General features: G+C 44.9%; 1 protein-coding gene across 1 annotated transcript in view; it reads left to right on the top strand.

The window, feature by feature from the left end:
- Positions 1-21,180, top strand: part of MEGF6 (multiple EGF like domains 6) — a 557,152-nt gene that overhangs the window by 57,157 nt on the left and 478,815 nt on the right. Inside the window, exon 3 of the mRNA XM_073561705.1 lies at positions 8,941-9,050. Coding sequence (XP_073417806.1) covers positions 8,941-9,050 — 110 coding nt within the window. The remainder of the gene's footprint in view (positions 1-8,940; positions 9,051-21,180) is intronic.

The raw sequence follows: 21,180 nt of genomic DNA, 5'->3' as shown, positions 1-21,180 counted from the left end.
CAACACTCAGCGCCGCAGCTGCGGTGCCAGGGAGGACTAGGTAGGAAATGCCGCACTATAGTGCATACAGTGCCGCACAGTGATGCCACTAACCAGACTAGACTTAGGACTGGAAAGCCCACTTTTACACTACAGAAGTGCAGACGGCACTGCTCTGACAGTCGCTGCAGTAGATGCAGTACTTATGTGCCTTGTGCTGGATGGCACAATATGACGCTAAGTGAGGTGCTGACCTGGAAGCACTGTGGCATATAGCCTAGCCACAGACAGCCGCTGACTCTAACCACAAGACCCTAACAACAGACACAACCAAGGGTAGGGGTTTCAAATGAGTCAGTCACCAGATACATTCATCCATCATCATACACACCTTGAGCAAAAGAGTCTATACTAGCGCATGGCCAAGCGGCCATGTGACTCTTTTATAGCGGCGTCCTTCCGGGACCTTTCCAGTAGTAGACCAATCCGAGCAGGAACGGGACCTGCGCATGTGACCTCCGACCTCCAATGAGAGGTCGTCCCATGGGCATGCTCAGTAAGCAAAAGACAGGACTTAGTCCCAGAAGCGTCTACTTTCTGCTGACTCAAGCATGGAGTTATAGCAGAGCCAGAATGAGCAACCAGATGCCTAGCATCAGCCTGGGCAAGACGCCTGGACCGACGTCTCTGCTGAGCAGGAATCTCTGTGGCTGCAGAGGAATGGGAGACCGCAGAGGACATGGCTTGAGATTCCCCCAGTGCAGTGGGGGAAACTCGACGCCTAACACCTTGTTAGTCTGGTTGGTGTATTATGGTACACTACTTCTCCCTTTTTCCCTGGGTGGGGGGAAGGGTACAGACTGAGGACGGATTCAGGAGCTAAGGCGAGGTACTTGGCCCCAGCATCTTCACCATCAGAAGTAACTCAGGGAACAGGGCGAGCTAGGGCATCCCTAGTGTTAGGGACAGGGAAGGAGCCCCTGGTCCCAGGACACTTGACAACAGAGTCATGACAGTTGTGCTTTATTCCGTTTTAATTATTCCCAGCAAATTGCCCACCTAACTGTATAAGGAACTGCAGCTGGACCATATTGTAAGTCAACGGGGTCTGTCAGGTGCCACTAGTGCCATCTTGCTTTGGATCCAGAATAGTATTGTAGCTTCTGTTGTAAACCACAATCATGAGGAGCTGTTTTACAGAAGTCAACAAGAAATATCATAGAAGTGTTCATTACCTTTATGTAGTGTATACAGTATAAGAGATTCAGCAATGCCTGACCCATTGCTTCAAAAACGAGTGGGTTCACACCAAGAAGTAGACAAAGCAAACATTAAAGGCATGCCTCAATATTTTTTTGTTATTTTTCACGGAGAAGGAATTCCGTACGTTAATCCCACACAACCCAGGAACAGGAGTGTCAGGTTCATTGAACTCACTTTAAACTATAATTTTCAGCAATTATGAGAAGTAATGTATAGGCTACTGTAATACTAAAAGGAGCAAGAACGATTATTCAAAGTGTCTGAGCTATGAACAAAGGGACTAAATAGCAAGGACTAGCTGCTTGCCAGGACTTCAAAAGCCGAAAGTTGCATTGCAGCAGTAGTAAGTTACTTGCTCATTAATAAGAAACAGTCAACTAATTGTTTGAAGCTCTTTGTAGAGCACAATTCCACCAAACGTCCTTTTTGGCTTGTTTTTCAGAAATTCAATTAATACAGGTTTCCTTAAGAATGTCTTCAGAGGAAGTCGGGTACAAACTCATTGAAGTTAATACCTACTGTACTTTGAGAGGGGATCTCGAATATTTAAAATATTTTAATACCAAAATATATGCATTTAAAGAGAATCTGTCAGCAGGTATTCGCTACCTCATCTGAGATCAGCGTTATCTAGGTAAAGAGATGCTGAATCCAACAATGTATCACTTAGTTTACTTGGTGCAGCAGTTCTTACACAATTAGAGCTTTTAGATTTAGCATGAAGCAGAGCTGAGAAAGCTAGCCCCACCCACTTCAGGCTCTCTGTGTACATTGTCTATAGACAGTGAGCTGCTTATCACAGTAGGGGGCGTTGCCGGACTGGCAATGTTAATCTCTTAGTGATCCTTGACAGTTAGTAAACAACAGCACGAACTTTGACAAGTGACACATCTCTGAATTCTGTGTTATAGCTTCTATCTCCTGCTGTCATCAGATTATACAGCAAAAACCTTCTAACAGACTCCCTTTATGATAAAAAAGAGCCCTCTTTAATTCCATCTACTTGTGCATCCACTGTGAGGTTAATTCACACTGCCTTTGCAGTGTGCACCAGTGATATACTTTGAGAGAATTGAGGAATGTATGTGTCACGCCACCTCCGCATACTCACCTGGCCTCCGCTCCCACGCCGCAGACCCCCACCGCCCGACAGCCACGGCGGTCCCTTTTGACAGGCTCGCGGCCGACGGGGTCTCTGCATGCAATGCGCATGCGCCATAGGCCGTGGCCGCGCCTCCCTCCTGTTACTTGTGCTCCAGCAATGCCCTGACCGGAAGCACCTATGGACCAATGGCAGGCCTGACAGGGCCATATCAGGCCATTCCCCCCTGAGGGAGGCGCCTGATCGCTGTGTTTGCTAGCACACTGGGCCCTGCTTCCTCATGTGCTCTCTGCAGTCTCGCAGTCCTGTCTTCTGTGGTCCCTGCAGTAGCCCCGCAGCCCAGTGCTCCATCCTGCTATCCACACTCCAGTCCTTCAGTCCTACTCCAGTCCTGACTCCGGTGTTCCTGCTCCATCCTGCTATCCACACTCCAGTCCTGCCTCTGGTGTTCCTGCTCCATCCTGCTATCCACACTCCAGTCCTTCAGTCCTACTCCAGTCCTGCCTCCGGTGTTCCTGCTCAATCCTGCTATCCACACTCCAGTCCGTCAGTCCTACTCCAGTCCTGCCTCCGGTGTTCCTGCTCCATCCTGCTATCCACACTCCAATCCTAGAGTCCTACTCCAGTCCTGCCTCTAGTGTTCCTGCTCCATCCTGCTATCCACACTCCAGTCCTTCAGTCCTACTCGTCCTGCCTCCGGTGTTCCTGCTCCATCCTGCTATCCACACTCCAGTCCTACAGTCCTACTCCTGTCATGCCTCCCGTGTTCCTGCTCCATCCTGTTGTCTATGCTCCAGTCCTGCAGTCCTACTCCGGTCCAGTCTCCAGTGATCTCACTCTGTTGTCTACACTTCAGTCCCACACTCCTACTCCAGTCCGTCCTGAGCCGCCCCTCTCGGTACCGGCTATCGTGGTACCCGAACCCCTGGGCCTGCTCCTAATGATCCCTGTATAGGGGTTGGCTCCACCTGGCAGCTCGCCCGGGGCCCCTTGGTGCCACGGTCCAGAGGGTCCACTCCTGGAGATTTGTCTCCTGACCAGTCGTGGTAACAATAATAACCTGATCGTGGTAACAGTACGATCAGGCCATGGACTCCGCCGGTACTACTGCTGCTACCCAAAAAGAGTTGCTCTTTTTGCGGGTGAATCAGGGACGCATCATGTCCATCATGAAGTCTATGGACACCCGTTTGTCGGCCCTGCAGGTGGCTGATCCTGGAAATGCCACTCAACTGGCCAGTCTTCAACAGGAGCTGGGTCAGCAACGAGATACTCAAGCCCATATTCTGAGTAAGGCTACTTTCACACTTGCGTTTGTTTGCTGCGCGTTTTTTGCGCACACAAACGCATAAAAAAAGCATCATGCATTTATGTGCGTTTTTTAACGGGTTTTGGTGCGTTTTTTTTGCTGTAAAAAAACGCATTGCGTGCGCATGTTTTGGGGGCAAGTCGGACGCACAAAAAATGCAACAGGATGCATTTTGTGCGCCCGAGCGCACACTACAAAAAAACGCATGCGCATACAAACACGTACAAACCCATGTGTATGCGCACCTATGCACACCCATGTTAAAGTATAGGGGAGAAAAAGCATGCTTTTTTGCGCTAAAAAACAGCGCAAAAAAACGCAAGCGTGAAACCAGCCTTACATGGCCTCCTTTGATAGTCGCTTGTCGGTCCTCCAGTCTGCCACTGAGATCCCGACTCCTCCCCCCGTGTTGACAGCTCTCCCGGCGCCCCGCCTCGCCAAGCCGCCGCACTTTACTGGTGATCCCAAACTCTGCAGGGGGTTCTTAAATCAGTGTAACCTCCATTTTGAATAGTTGCCTCAGCAATATTCCTCTGACCGGGCCAAAGTGGCCTTTATTATGTCCCATCTGGAGGGAGAGGCCCTGTCTTGGCTGAATCCTCTCTGGGAACGTGACGATCCCGTTGTCTCGAGTCTTCCGGTCTTCTTGGATACTTTTCGCAGGGTTTTCGACGAGCCGGTTCGGTTAGCCTCTCTCACCGAGTCTCTTTTTAAGCTACATCAGAGTTCTCTCACGGTCGGGCATTACGTGATCCGCTTTCGCACTCGTGCCTCTGAGCTCGGCTGGAACAACGCGGCTTTGGTAGGGGCATTCTGGCGCGGCCTTTCGAGCAGAATAAAGGACAAACTCACGGGTCGGGATACCTCCACCACCTTGGAGGACCTTATCTCGCTGGCCACCCGCATTGACCTACACTTCCAGGAGCTTGCCCGGGAGTCAGGAGACGTTTTTTGTGACGTTATAGCGATGTCGCTAGCGATATCGCTATGTGTGATACTTACCTCTCTCCGGCTCCCCCGCTGTCCATCGCTGATCGCGCTAGAATGTCTGGCTCCATTTCTCGTTGTCAGCTTCCTGCTGGGGCTTCCTGCTGTGTGAGACGAGCGACGCGTGGAGGCGGGCGGGAGGATGTCAGGATCGCTGTGTGTGAAAGGTGAGTATCGTGCGCTGCGTCGCTGCTGCATCGCTGTGAGGCCTGCCTGTGTGACAGCTCACTAGTGATCATTTAGCGATGCACAGGATCGGTCAGGATCGCTGGTCGGATCGCTGGTGCATCGCTAAATGTAAAAGGGCCTTAAGAGCTAGGAGGCAACCAATACCTTAATTAACCCCACGTAAGCAATCCAAGAAGACCATATCCCAGTAAATTAGGATTGTTGCAGGATGCTTTGGAGTTCATTATATTCTTATCATGCATGAGAGCTCCAAGCTAAGTAACAGCCTATAATCTCCAAGATTTGGCAGGTAAAGATATAGAGGAGATCAGTTTCTCAATCTCCGAGAACTCATAAAAGATATTTTCTCATATTTCCATACATTTCTAAGGACCTACTCTGTAAAAATTGCTGATTAAATAGTAAGTCCCTAAACTATAATGTTCAGTAATTCATCAGAAACAGCTGTACTCCCTTCCTGTCGTACTCAATGCATTGGAGAGATCATAAAGAAGTATCGTAAAAGCCGTTGGCCAGGGAAACTTTTTCCTTATGGTCCCAAGACACTTATACCAGAGACCACACAAACCAGTCCCCGAGCCTTGGCAGAGCGTTCCGTTCCACCGTCTGCGCTCGCGGCCAAAAAGACTAAGCCACTTAGAAATACTGATTGGTGATTTGCTCGCAGTAAGTTTCTATGATGTTACCCGACGCCAGCGCCTCATTACCGTGGCCGGTTCATTCTCATTGGTCTTCAGCCAAGGTCTATTACATGACTCCTAAAATGACTCCTAATCTAATCCGAGTGATGGTCCTTGGGGAGGTCGCTGCTCTTGATGCATTGAATATTGTAGTGTACTCATGGAAAGCCGCGCAGATCATTATGTGACTCAATGTGTCAACTCAAGAGAGGTCCTAATCTGCAAAAACCGGTATGAGCTGATAGCTGAAGAGGGTGTTATGTTCCTTCAATGTTTTAATATGTGAGATATAGCAATCAATGAGGGGTGAGCAGGTGGCATGTTGTTTGAACATCTGAGCCCTAGCAACCAAGCATTTATTTGGACCTCTGATATCTTCCCGTTGACAATTGTTGACAGCATCTGACAGTGTGAAAAGCTTTTTAACATTTTTTTTATTTTTGCAAATACAGTGCCGCAATTCCAGGTAAAATGGATGCACTTGACCCCAATCATTAAGCCCGGCGTGGAATAAATTGTAAAGCAATGAGGCTGCTTATTAGCTCGTGAAAACATCTCCGAATATAGCGCTCAACAAATGAGGATGTCGTTCACAATGTGCCATGAAATATTACTCCGACACTATCTGCTTAATGAAGCTGAAATAAAAATCCGGAGGATGGGTCAGAGAGGAGCCAGATTATTGTTCAATACTTCCACATTTTAGGTGTTCTTTTTTTTCTTATCTGGGACCATCACTCACAAGACTGGGTATTCATCTTATGCATTGACAGTTATTAAAATGAATATAGACGTGCACACATAAATTTAAGGCTAAGATTTAATGTTCTTTAGGAATCTTCCATTTTTAGAATTGCTGTAGTCCCTGCTGTTTGCAGACCATTATAGACTGTAGATTCCCATATGTTTGTTTAGTCGATAGCTTCTGACTGCCACCATGCACATAGCTGCTCTGCTTTGCTCGGCCTTTATGGGTTGTTAAGGAGGTCATGAAAGAAAGTCTGTGTTTGACAATTCTGGAAGTGATTTGCCTCCAGTGGCAACAAATAGATACCCAATTTTTAATCTGTCTGGAGGGAGTCAGGAAGCACCCATACTCATCAGATGGTTGGACTGTCCTGCTAATATTGGAGGGTTTGGCCAATTTTTATCTAATTTACGTAGCGGCCTTTAAGTCACTGGATTATAAAATTAAAGTATGACTCACAAAAGGCTTGCTCGGAGGACTCATTTTAGGCAAGGCACAAAGGACTGTAGACCATGATAGGCATAGTTTAATGAACTTCTGACAATAATAGACAAGGAGCCATGAGCATGAGCGGCATGGCTCTGGGAATTGTAGACAGTAATAATTATAGCTCAGATTAAGACCAGGCAAGAAAAGCACAGCTCAGGGAACTGTAGACCACCACACGCATGGGTGTGGTTACTGTAAATCATTATAGACCTGGGCGCGCGCAGACTATAGACCATTATAGGCATGGACGCGTGGACTGTAGATCATCAAAGGCATGGCTCAGCTGACTGTAGACCATCCTAGGCATGGCTCAGCTGACTCTCCCAGAAGAAGGCACAAAGCCGAAAAGCGAGTAGGGGCCATGGCACCACAGGTCTGAGGTAAATCTGTTACTATTCTTTGTTATCAGGTTCACTCCTCTTTTACAATATTGATTCCTTTTCTTATTAGATTTACTCACATGACTTACCTAACATTATGTGAATGGTCTATGGCTTATTGTGGGGTCCAGTATATACATTCGTGCCTCAGACCTGTGGTTCCTCTCTTTTGGTGTTTTTCATTGCCTGTTTACCGTTTTTCTTTTTGCTCTGTATTCTAATATACTTTTAAACACTGTTTTAATATTTTGTCGATAAACGTTATTTTATTATTTCTTTGGTTCTTTATCTGCATTTTTCTATATATGTTCTTATGGCTCAGCTGACTGTAGACCATCCTAGACATGGCTCAGCTGACTGTAGACCATCCTAGGCATGGCTCTGCTGACTGTAGATCATCCTAGGCATGGCTCAACTGACTGTAGACCATCCTAGACATGGCTCAGTTGACTGTAGACCAGCATAGGCATGGCTCAGCTGACTATAGATCATCCTAGGCATGGCTCAGCTGATGGTAGATGTCCTAGGCATGGCTCAGCTGATGGTAGATGTCCTAGGCATGGATCAGCTGACTGTAGATCATCCTAGGCATGGATCAGCTGACTGTAGATTGTCCTAGGCATGGATCAGCTGACTGTAGATCGTCCTAGGCATGGCTCAGCTGACAGTAGATCCTTTTAGACATAGCTCTGCTGACTGTAGACCATAATAAGAATGGCTCATCTGATTGTAGACCATAAAAAAACGTGGCTCAGTGAAGTGTAGACCATAACAGGTATGACTCAGTGAAGTGTAGATCATAATAAGCATGGCTCTGCGGACTGTAGACCACAATAGGCATGACTCAGCTGACTGTAAATCATAATAGGCATGGATTTTGACAGTAATAGGCATGACGCATAGGACTTTACATTATAACAAGCATGGCTCAGGGGACTTTAGACCATATAAGGGGACTGTAGATCTTAATGAGCATGGCTCATGGTAAGACGAGAATAAGCATAGCTTGCTGGACTGTGCTACATATAAGTTACTCACAACTACCACTTTGCAGCTTCGAAATGTTAGAGTAATGAAATGATTTAAGTCTTCAGGTCAACCAAATCTCACAGACTGCTGTAGCTTTCAGAATAAAGAGCTAATGAAAGTATGACTAAGCTGGGTGAACACAGGGGGTGTCTTATAGCTAATTTTGTTCCAATTATGTCTGAAAAGCCTAAATTTGTGTACTTAGCACCTAACTCATGAAGAGTATAAAATAAACGAACACTCCGGCAATCACCGGAGATTATTAGAAATAAGCCTGTGTATTTTTTGGGTAATCACTGGTCAAAGACTGAATCACAGAAACTTGTAAGTTGGTGTTGGGGCTGCTCTAACACTAGTAGGAGGGGGCTGAAAGACATAAATAAATCCTCTTTGGATACACGTACCTTTTAATAGTCTGTTGAGTGTAATTAATTCTACAAAAAAAGAAAAAGTAGGTTTTTCCCAAAAATGAGATCACAGCTTTTTACATCTCAGGTCATCAGCTGTAGTAAATAAGCAGTACTAGTTAATTTACAGTGCAGCGCCACCACAGGACAACTGAAGCATTACACGATGCCTACTGAAATCTATGTAATGTACTTGTAATGCACCAAAGTGCAGGATATTGCTCAATCTTGTTATTTAATAATTGGTCAATTATACCAGACAACTTCTTTAAGAAGTCTCAAGTTATTAATTTCAGCTCTGTATAAAGTAATACTACATATTCTGCTTCCTTATTTTTATTACTATGCTTAGAATATACTTTGCTATTGTCGTTGCAGGACAGCGTATTACACCACGTATCGTCAGGTGTACAGCCGGGAGTATCAGACAGTGAGTAAGTGCTGCCCTGGATGGTCACAGCTGAATGGCGAGGCGGGCTGTCAGCACTGTAAGTACAGCTCAGCTCATGTAAATGACACCCTCAATCCTTAAATTGCAGTCGTAGCTCTACGGAGAACACAATATGCAAAGAAAAATAATAGACGTTCGTCCTCATTCATCCACTCGGTGAAAAGCTGCCGACACTCTCATATGGAAAAATCACTCGCTCTATACAGTCATTTAAAAGGCTATCCTGTAAAATATGACCCCCTTTAAATGAAGCCATGTAGGGGCAAATAAAGTTGATCAAACTACCTTATAGAGGAGGGATAATTCCTACAGGGGATCTTAAAGGACTTGTACAAGATTAGAAAACATAGATGCTTTCTTCCAAAAGTAGCGCCACCACTGTGCACTGGTTGTGTGTGGCATTGCAGCCCAGCCCCAATCACTTCAATGGAGCTGCAATACCCGACCAATCCCATGGACAGGTGTAGCGCTGTTTCTGGAAGACAGTCACCGCGATTTTATCATCCCATACTGCCCCTTTCAAATTCCCCTATAAAAATTGTCCCTTAAAGAGGGTTTTTATCAACATTATATGACTTTATTAAAAGGCTGTTTCCTTTTAAAAGATTGAATGTTTAAAGCAATTTATATTGCTGTCCCATCCTGAGCGTTAATGCATGATTGTTCGGAGGCCCAAAAGGATTGGACCCCCACCTTAATTTTCCTGACTAGTGGGTGTTTGGTGGGTTGGACCACCTGAAACATCTACCTTTATTTTGCCTATTATTGGATTTCATGGACTGAACCCCACAAACTCACATTAATGGTCCATCCTAATTTTGTGAGGTCCCATCCCCTTTCCCCCACATCATTTATCTCCTCTCTCGAGATGCCTTTTGCTTTTCAGTGTCAGAATGTTTAATATTTGTTCTCGCTGAACTTTTCGAGGCGACTTCTATAACATTTAAATATCACGGAAAGCTGAAGATTAATATTAAAATATGCTTATATGTGTTTGAGGAATTCATAGCGGAGACATGAGATGATTTATGGCTTCTCAGGCTAGATGGGGTAAGGGTATAATTCACGTGGGACGGTTTACAGAAGCATAAATCTGTCGAGAGTTGATGCAATTAAAATATCGCTTTTTTCCACCTTGTTTGGTCTAAAGAGAAAAAAAAAATTTTAGCCAATGTCAAATTTCTTGAAGAACATTTGTACCTGCTGGTAACAATATACAAGCTTGCTGGAGAGGATCGAAGACTTGTATACCGAGAAGCATACGAAACCCCATGAAGACCCTGCATATGATGGTTAGGGGCATGCCACAGATGTTAGGGGTGGAGGAGCTGTAAATTACACCTCTAGTTTAATGATTTATGTTGCATGCCAAAGAGATGTCAATGTTCAGCCTTAGATGTTGATATGATGTATATAACATCACTGCAAAGAGGGGTGGGAAGAAAGCAAGGCTGTGCTCATATTAATACTGGACTGTGGGGAGAATTCACTCATACCACGGTTTCTTGAACCAATTTTAGAAATGTAAATATTTGTAGTCAAAGTCTGGCATAAATCCTAGTAAGTCGCAGTGGTTATGGTTGGGCATGCTCCCAACTGTTATAAAAAAAATAAAAATCAATGGAGCAGTGGCAAAAAAAATGAAAAAAAGTTGCAAATATTTGTGCAAAACAGACGTTCATAATATATGCAGCTTCACAATACAAAGTGCATATACTATGAAGCTGCATATATTTACTTTGAAAGTTCTAAAGAGAAGTGACAAGATGGCAAGAGAGCGCACTGTCAGTGCGCATGGGAAAGGAGAGAATGTGCCAAGCAGGGATAGCAAAGACCAATCCAGCCCCCCAACAGGTGTCAGTGATGACGCTTTGTTTCTGAGTGGGGAAAGCAGCTGCGGCAGTGATTATAACCCTCTGATGACGTGCAATTTGAGTATTGTAGAATGCACTGTGGATTCTCAAACAAAACATTATCAGGATGGATGTATCGAGGGAACGGTAGGGAATTTTTTAATGAAAGTATGTTAGAAAATTGATCAGATTATTACATTCAATAGATAGACATTAAGGATTAAATTCAACTTTGGTTTCAGAACAACTCTTTAAGATTCTGGATGTCAACAGGTGCCAACAATGGAGAGCTCAAAAGCATTACATTCTGGCTATCAGCAGCAGCCACTAGAGGGAGATCAGGAGCTTCAAATTCTGGCTATTGGCAGCAGCCACTAGAGGGAGCTCAGGAGCTTCACATTATCGGTTTTAGCAGCTGCCACTAGAGGGAGCTCAACATTCTAGCTATCGTCAGATACCATTAGAGGGAGTATGGTAGCTTACTTTTTATACATAGAAGCATACTGCATACTGTGTTATAAATGAGTTCAAAGCTCCCCCTAGTGTTGGCTGCAGGCAGGCAGCATGTCTTTGTCTAAATGTCTGTGCAGAGGCTTTGGAGCTCATAAATACTAATTATCCTGCAATTAAAGATCGTTAGTGCACCTCCAGATTGGGGATTATGAGTGATCTTTGTCCTGTTTTTCCTATATATAAACACAAGTGTTCTTATTGTTTTAGTACAGCCAGTGTGTAATAATGCTGGAATTCCTAGAAGGACTCTGGCTCTCTGGTCCCCCACGCAGTAGCAGTTTGCAGATAGGAAGCATAGCTCTGTAAAGTCATGTTGTTTTAGTGATAAATATCTTGGCAGAGAGGAACCCCAAGAAAGTAAAAATGCTGAGGCAGATAACACAAGAATATTGACTTGTTATTTTGGAGACTGCGTCTCAGAAGTCACAAAGGTTAGCGACTACATCTGGCCGAGCTGCCTATCCAGCGCTCAATACTGCGGGCTCCAGAAAATGCTTTTCAAGATGTGAGGAAAGAGGACATTGCAGAATAAAACTGTGACATGACAGGTCCACGGCAAAGACTGTAAAGTACATTACCATAACCATACATAGTAGATATTGAGTATCATGGAAGGCATCCACTTATTGTAACCAGAAAATTGGACTGGCACATAGGGGAACAGGGGAATTCCCCGGTGGGCCCCTGTGCAGATAGGGCCCCCAACACTATTACATGGCTAGTACTTGGCATGAGTCACATGATGTTACTCCGTACAGAAAAAAGCAGCATCTCATCATTCATTAACCAAACTACCTAATTTATAATAATAATAAATTTTATTTCTATAGCGCCGACATATTCCGCAGCACTTTACATTTCAGAGGGGATTTGTACAGACAATAGACATTACAGCATAACAATAATCACATAGATCATAACAGATACCAAGAGGAATGAGGGCCCTGCTTGCAAGCTTACAGTCTATGAGGAAAAAGGGGAGACACGTAAGGTGGATGGTAACAATTGCCCTGTAATAATAGAGATATAGATACATTTGTGAAAGAGGGCAATGTAATATTTTTATTCAGGTGAAAAGTGGGCCCCCATAGTCATTGTTACTGGTAGGCCCTAAGTACCCCAGTCCGACACTGCCTGTAAAATGTCATGTATGTGAGTCATCGGCAATTTATCATATTTCACCTTAGTGAGCATGTACTAACAGTTACATACAGTGCGGTCATATACAGTGCATTGTATAGAATACAATGATACCTACTCAATGATGTCATCAGTTAAAGGGAACCTGTAATCTCAGAGAATGCTATTAACCTGCAGATATGGGGTTAATCTGCAGGTAAGTAGCGTTACAATTCTATCTGTCCACCTTACTGAAAGTGCAGCTTCTAGCAGAAAATTAATTTATTTCCCCCCGGCAGCCACCGGCTGCAGAGTCAGCTGTCAAAGTATTGGGATGTGCTTGCATCATTCTGTGTGTATATAATCCTGAATGTGGGGAAATGTACTGTGGGTACATCATACTGTGTGTGGGGGAATGTACTGTGGGTACATCATACTGTGTGTGGGGGAATGTACTGTGGGTACATCATACTGTGTGTGGGGGAATGTACTGTGGGGGAATGTACTGTGGGTACATCATACTGTGTGTGGGGGAATGTACTGTGGGGGAATGTACTGTGGGTACATCATACTGTGTGTGGGGGAATGTACCGTGGGTACATCATACTGTGTGTGGGGGAGTGTACCGTGGGTACATCATACTGTGTGTGGTGGAGTGTACCGTGGGTACATCATACTGTGTGTGGGAGAATGTACCGTGGGTACATCATACTTTGTGTGGGGGAATGTACCGTGGGTACATCATACTGTGTGTGGGGGAATGTGCTGTGGGTACATCATACTGTATGTGGGGGAATGTACCGTGGGTACATCATACTGTGTGTGGGGGAATATACCATGGGTACATCATACTGTGTGTGGGGAAATGTACCGTAGGTACATCATACTGTGTGTGGGGGAATTTACTGTGGGTACATTATACTGTGTGTGGAGGAGTGTACTGTGGGGGACTTCAAACTGTGAGGGAATGTGTTGTCCAGACATCATACTGTGTTTTCCCACCTCTCCACCATTGGCAGTACCATTCTCATTTTTTCCACACCTCTCCACCACTGGCAGTAGCATTCTCTACTTTCCCATCTTTCCACCACTTGCAGTACCATTGTAATGTCACGTGTGACTGGATACACCGCCTCCAGCAGGGCGAATTTCTATAACACCCGTGACCCTGGATACACCGCCTCCAGCAGGGCGAATTTAAACAGAGTTAAAGGAGACACAGGGGAAACAGTTACAATGGAGGGCCCTGCAATAGGGAACGGGGACGTGGAGACCTCCTGCACTCCCCTGAGTCAGTGTCCCTACACTCCTGACGATCCCTAGGCAGGTTCCGCACCTGGCGACGAGCTGGATACCTCAAATCCCTAGCTCGCCCTGCACCTATCCCTTTCTAGTGAATTGGACGGTGCAGAAACTAATCCCACCACTGCACTAATACACACACAAGGAAAGTAACAAACAGGGAAAAACACCACTTAGCTTTGCTCTGTTGCTATTGCTCCCAGCAACAGAGTACGACACCAAAGTTCAGCTTCACCCCTGAAGCTCGACACCTGAATTCAGCTTCCGCCTGAAGCTATTACACCAGAGTTCCCCTGAGCTGCCAGGAACTCCTCTCTGTAGTTCCTTCCTTCACCAGACTTGGTTGGAAATGAGCAATAAACACCAACCGTGAGTGAGACCACCTGCTACTCCTTTATAGGTAGCAGCCAGGGAATCACACCTGCTTCATTATCACGTGCAATAACACTAGCGGCCACCGGGGGCAACTAAACTAAAGTAACCAGAGTGCAATGATCCTAACAGCCACCGGGAGCAAAACTAGAACTAAAACAACCACAGTGTAATGACCCTAACGGCCACTGGGGGCAAAACTAAGTTTAAGCCAACAGCTTAAAGGAAAAAAAAAGTTTACTTGTGCAAAATCTGTCATAATCCAACCTGGATCATGACAACCATTCTTTACTTTCCCACCTCTCCACTGCTGGCAGTATCACTCTTTTTTCACAACGCTCCACTACTGGCAGTACCATTCTCTTTTTTCACACCTCTCCACCACTGGCAGTACCATTCTCTATTTTCCCACCTCTCCTCCACTGGCAGTATCATTCTGTACTGTCCCACCTCTCCACCACGGGCTGTACCATTTTCTTTTTTTTCACACCTCTCCACCACGGGCTGTTCCATTCTCTATTCTTCTACCTCTCCTCCACTAGCAGTAACATTCTTTACTTTCCCATCTTTACACTGCCAGCATTGTCTACTTTCCCACCTCTCTGCCACTTTAGGTCAGAATTTGGCCTCCAATTCATGGGCCCCATAGCAGCCTTGTAGCCTTGACCATCGGCATAATGCCCCTGAGCGCAATACAAATCGATAATAAGGCTATGTACTTGGTATTTTAGGCTCAGCAATGCCCTTATTTGTGAAAATGTTGTAGTAATGCAAAATTTTAAACCACAAATTTTATAGAATGGAAACTCCTTAGGCCGTGTTATAGTTTTGTTTATTTTAATAATGATTTTGGCGCCAGAAATTACTATCTTTCTAATTTTCATTAGAAAAAGATGTTATGAGTCCACCTGGAGCCGGCTGCACACAGTAGATATGTTTATCCTGTGTACGTCAGGGCCAATTGATGCCTGGAGCTGGACAGTAGATTATGCTCCCAATTGGTGTATTGGTTCTACTGGTGCAGATGCAATTGCTGACTGGCGTGGAGAGACGCTCCGTGAAGTCAGATGCCGAGAGAGACGCTGAAAACTGCCACAAGAACTGGAGTCACGGACACCTGACGACCTTCAGCATGGAGATAGTCATTGTGGGATTTTTATTTTGCAGCTGTTTATTCCTGCAGAACTAGAAAAAAAAGAGAATAAATAAAGAAGGACACATCTTCCAGGAGGATTACATATTCAGGGTTTTCTGCACTGTTTATATTTACATAAACAACTGATCAACTTTGCAAAAAAAAATTGACTCTTTGTTTTCTCTCTTCATTAACACCTAAAGTGTTACTTATCTTGCTGTCTTCCATGGTCACACTGGAAGCTTGCCATGCCATCTTTACTCCTCCAGTCACACTTTCCTTATTTTCTTATTTATTTACATTTAATGCTTTGTTTGTTTACTTCTCCATTCACACTCAAAGCTGTACTTATTCTTATCTCCTTCCATTCACGCCCAAATCTCTTATTATATTCTCCTTTCTTTCTGAAAACCTTAACTTTATCGTTTTAAATCATAATGACAACCTAAAACATCCAAATGACCCTGATCAAAAGTTCACATACCCTGGTCATTTTGGCCTGATAACTTGCACAGAGGTTGACACAGATGGGTTTGAATGGCTACTAAAGGTAACATCCTCACCTGTCACCTGTTTGCTTGTAATCAGTGTGTGCATAAAAGCTGAATGAGTTTCTGGGATCCAGACAGACTCTTGCATCTTTTATTCAGCCACTTACGTTTCTGGAATCATGAGGAAAGCAAAAGAATTGTCATTGGCTCTACAGGAAAAGGTAGTTGAACTGTATAAAACAGGAAAGGGATAAAAAAGATATCCAATAAATTGATAATGCCAGCAGCGTTCAAACTGTGATTAACAAATGGAAAATCAGGGGCTCTGTTAAAACAAAACCATGATCAGGTAGACCAACCAAAATTTTGTCCACAACTGCCAGGAAAATTGTTGAGGATGCAAAGAAAAAAACTACAAATAATATCAGTTGAAATACTGAACTCTCTGAAAACTAGCGGTGTGGCTGTTTCAAGATGCACAATAAGGAGGCACTTGAAGAAAAATGGGCTGAATGGTCGAGTCGCCAGAAGAAACCCATTACTGCGCAAATGTCACAAAGTATCTCGCCTGAAATACGCAAAACAGCACAGAGACAAACCTCAAAACCTCTGGAACAAGGTAGTCTGGAGTGATGAGACCAAAATTGAACTTTTTGGCCACAACCATAAACGTTACATTTGGAGAGCGGTCAAAAGGCCTATGATGACAGGAACACCATTCCTACTGTAAAGTATGGAGGTTGATCGCTGATGTTTTGGGGATGTGTGCGCTATAAAGGCACAGAAAACTTGGTCAAAGTTGGCAGAAAAACGAATGGAGCATGCTATCAGAAAATACTGGAGGCAAATTTTTAGTCATCAGCCTGGAAGCTGCACATGGGATGTACTTGGACATTCCAGCATGACAACAATCCAAATCACCAGGCCAAGTCGACCTTTCATTGGCTACAGCAGAACAAAGTGAAAGTTCTGGAATGGCCATCTCAGTCACCTAACCTCAATATCATTGAGCCACTCTGGGGAGATCTCAAGCGCACACTTCAAGCTAGACAGCCCAGAAATCTACAGGAACTGGAGACTTTATGCTAAGAAAAGTGGGCAGCTGTACCATCTGAGAAAATAAAGAACCTCATCCACAATTCCCACAAAAGACTTCAATCTGTCATTGATGTTAAAGGGGCAATACACGGTGTTAAGAAATGGGGTATGTGAACTTTTCATCAGGGTCATTTGGATGTTTTGGGTTGTCATTATGATTTAAAAAGAGAAAACTGTTGTTTGACAATAAATGGTTTCACCCAACCACTAACCATGAGTGGAGAAAAAGCTTTGGTGTTATCATTCTTATTCTCTGAAAAAAGGCCAAGAAAGCAAAAATTCTGCCCGGGTATGTAAACTTTTGCGCACAACTGTATATGTGTGGGTAAACCAGCACAACCGCATAACAACCTCGTCCACATTCGGCTTGGGAGAAGACACTGGGATCAAGCATTCCCAACCACCTCCACTGAACATCTCAAACTTTATAGAAGTGGGGTGATCGTTATAATAGAAAATTATTATTTTTTTGGTGTTTTAAAAATTCTTAGCCAATGATTTTTTTTTAGATTTCTAAGAAATGAGATTATTTATTTACATACAACATTTTACAATTTGAAGATGAAGTATTGCGGTGTTTTTCTTTTTTAAATCTGCCATGCAGTTCTCAAGATATGGGTGTTTTTATTTTATGCTAATTTTTTATAGTCTTTTCCGAGGGGGCGTGGCTCACATGGTTCTCTGGGGGGTGCAATTGTGGGAACCACACCCCTTTTGTGGAGACCATAAAAAATGAGCATATTGGCAGCACTAAATAAAAAGTGTCATAGCTCTGGAATCCAAAGGCGGATTTAAACAGAAAAACATAATACTCAGGGGAGCAGCGGGAATAAAATAAAACCCAAAACTTATGACCTGGTGATGGGTCCTCTATAAAACATTGTTGTAATATTCTATCTATCTATATTCTCTTGCCCAGCATAAAAATGATTTTATCTTCCCTAATGAGTAAGGTCTAATGTCTCCATGACCTCTTCTCCATCCTTAAAAAAAAAAAGTCTGTAGAATGTACTGCTTCACAAAACACTGTCTGAAAGTCTAATTAAAGTTGGAGAAAGTTAAATTCTTTTGTTATTCGTCCGAGCGTCAGTTTAACAGTATCAGTAGTTTTCTTTTTTTTTTTATTCTTACATTTTTTGTTGTTTTTTCTGTCCTCAAGCAGCTTCTCGTTAAAAATCATTTTGGGATTAACTAATTGCTGAGGAATCATTAAGGACGTTGGTGTGATGTGTGATCCTGAATGTACCAGTAACCTGAACATGAAGCCAGCGTCTCATGTGAGGTGCCTGACTGTCAGCGCCTCGGGCCGCGCACACTGATAACTCCCATTATCCCCATGTATTCTGGAAAGCTGAGATCAAAGGCAAAGCTGGTTTAGAGGAACACAAGTTTCCTTGTTTTATTATGAGAAAAATATGGGCAATCTTCTCCATAATGGAGGCACACTGCAGCATTCAGCCTGGTCTTCGCTCAGGAAGAGATCACCCAGACTGTAATGCAGAATATAGGTTTTTGGTTGATTAAAATTTAAGGGACAAGAGGACTCATTTGTGAAGGAAGCGAATCCAGCTTCAATCCATAAAATCAAATCTTTTATTTCAAGATTAAAATGGATACGGCAACACTAAAATATTCCGAGGCCTAGACATGATTGGGGATAAGGGGTGCAAGGAGGTCAAACCGGACGTGTTTCAAACGACATCATCAGGCCGAGTTTAAGAACGCAGCTGTCTTTTGACAAATGTGACTTCTGCTTCTGCCACCTAGTGACCGTCCTGTCACAACATTCACTCACATGCACAACACATTTGTAGTATATTAGAACACACATATGGGGATGAGTAGCTGGAGAAGACTAGATACCATACCAAGGACTTTCTGACCGGTGCAAACCTTTGCACCTGACTGAAGGGGGCGGGTCTGATATGAGGACTGTGCGCGGAAAAAGGGGGCTTTTGGTGGGTATCCAGCATGTGCTCCAGGAGAAGGTTGACTCCCTCTCCGCTGACCGATGCCAATCTACAGGTCCGTGTCGCCCCTTGCCATCCTCCGAGCAGGCAGACTTGAACAGCACCAACCGGTCCGTACCGCTGACGACTGCTGACCCGCTGCGCAGTGCTAATTCTCTGGTACGCGTTGTCTGTAACGGTGAGACTGTGACCTGCACTCCGGGATTTTGTACACCTATTGCGGAGATTCAGCCCTCCTCTTGGCCAGCAGCTTGTTCCAGGATCACAAGACCACATGTGCGGGAGCCGGGACATTTGGCCGTTCCTCAGAGACTGTGCAACACTTTCCTCCAGGATCATTTCAAAGACTCCTTGCGCCACCTATGGCGCCATCGTGGGATCTTCCAGCCTCCGCCGACCAGGAACCAGAGACTGATAAGTTAACTTGTTATTTGACCCTCTGTTGTTGCTCTGTCCCCGTTTACCCTGTGGGTTGTTAGATTCCTTTTCCCCCTCACTCCCTGCATGGAGTATTCACTGCTGTTATCTTACTGCATAAAATACCTGTTAACTCTTGCTCTTCCTCCTGCTCGTCACTGCATCCCGCGTTCCTGCTAGTACCTTACACAACCACATACAAATCGCAGAAAAAAACTAGATCTACATACACGTAAAGAGAGAGACCATATCTCTGGTTCAGAGAGGAGCAGAAAGTAAAGCAAATCAGCGCCGGATTCAGGGGAAAAGTGGAATTTACATCAGGTAAAAAAGACATATTTATTTATGTCAAGTGACAGGTTCCCTTTAAAGAGGTTGCCCCCCATTAGTTATGTAAACAATAATATCCTAGAATTGAAAAAAAAAAATGAACACTCCCTTGCCGATCTCCTGACACTTCTCCATAGAACTTCTTCTCCTTGTCTGGATGGGCTTGTAACTCCTGGAGTTGTGCATTTTGATGAGTTATTAGACTGCAGAGGGCCGATATATTGTTCTTGCACAGGGCTGCCATATCATTTGGGCATTTGACTGCTGCAGCCAATCACTGGCCACATCGGTGATGAGTTATCCACTGATGTGATCTATGGTTGTCTGCAACAATCACAGAAGAGAACGCTTGTTAGACTTATGGGTCGCCCTCCCAGGGCCGTGGGGTACTCGGTACCGGGCCCGTTGATCTCAATGGGAGTTGTCACGGGAGCTGTGACCTGGTCCGTGGCCCTGGGGCTCCATTGCAAAAGGGGGTGAAAGAACAATGAAATAGAATTGATGAATAGTTTGTGAAGCCACCTGTGGTGTTTGGCAAGGGAGATGTTAAGCCGACGCTGCATGCAGATCCTCTGGGACTGGTGGTGTGCTGCAGCCAAGATGGTGAAGCTCCCCACAGGTGCAGCTGTAGTCTCAGGGCAGTGTAGATGTGGGGGGTAGCTGAGAGGCGCAGGCAGTGTAGTAGCTGGTACTCGGATGTAGCAGTGCTGGGTATGTGGGCACAAGAATCAATGGAGGACACCAGGCCTTGTAGTTCCAAAGCTTTACTCACAGTCTGTAGTACACACAGGTGCCCGCCTCCGTACTGTGTCCTCCGGGTCAGAGACTCAATCAACCTCCGGGCCAGATGGAATGCTCCCTTCCAATGCTCCACCAACATGTGCCTTTCTGAACGTCTCCTCTTATAGCGCCTTTTAAGTATGAAGTACTCCCAGTACTGAGTTACACTGGAGTGCCTCCTGACAGATGTTCCCAAGAATTCTACTTGTACGGCAGACAGCTGTAGCCTGCTTCAGGGACTCCTTACTCCTGAATCCCGGCTCACTATCCAAGTTGCTGTTGTGCCCCCAAGTCTTAGATGGGAGTAGTGCATTTACAGCCCACTACTCCACCGGTGTCTGCTGCAGGACCATTAGTGTCCATACAAACTCGGGGACCGGGCCCCGGCCTTGCGCTTAGAACTTTTAGGCAGGGTTCTTCCTCTAACCCACGTCCTCTCTGTTCCCTTTTACTCCTTCGTTCCATACTAATCTCTCCTTCTTTTGGAAGATCAGGTTTCAGTTCAATGTCTTTCTCCTTCTTTTCTTTCCCGTACCAGCAGACCCAGGTCACTGAGGTCTGCTGCAGCACCTCCTTCCTCCATCCCTGTCTCAGGGATCTTCTTCCCTCACTCCTCTCTGAGTCACTTCCTCTCCAGACTGACCTCGAACTCCTCAAATTCTAAACCTTCCCACTCTTTTATGTACTCATCTCCACCCACCTCCCAGCACGTTTTGTGTTCCAAGCAGGGAGCCACCAAAGGTGCTCTGCTACACTCCAAGCAGGGAGCCGCAATGTGGCTTTGCTG

This window comes from Dendrobates tinctorius, unplaced genomic scaffold (genome assembly GCF_039654945.1).
Source record: "Dendrobates tinctorius isolate UK_male_01 unplaced genomic scaffold, ASM3965494v1 ptg000326l, whole genome shotgun sequence".
Lineage (NCBI taxonomy): Eukaryota > Metazoa > Chordata > Amphibia > Anura > Dendrobatidae > Dendrobates > Dendrobates tinctorius.
The sequence above is the reverse complement of the archived record's forward strand: the minus strand, read 5'-3'. Positions and strand labels throughout refer to the sequence as shown.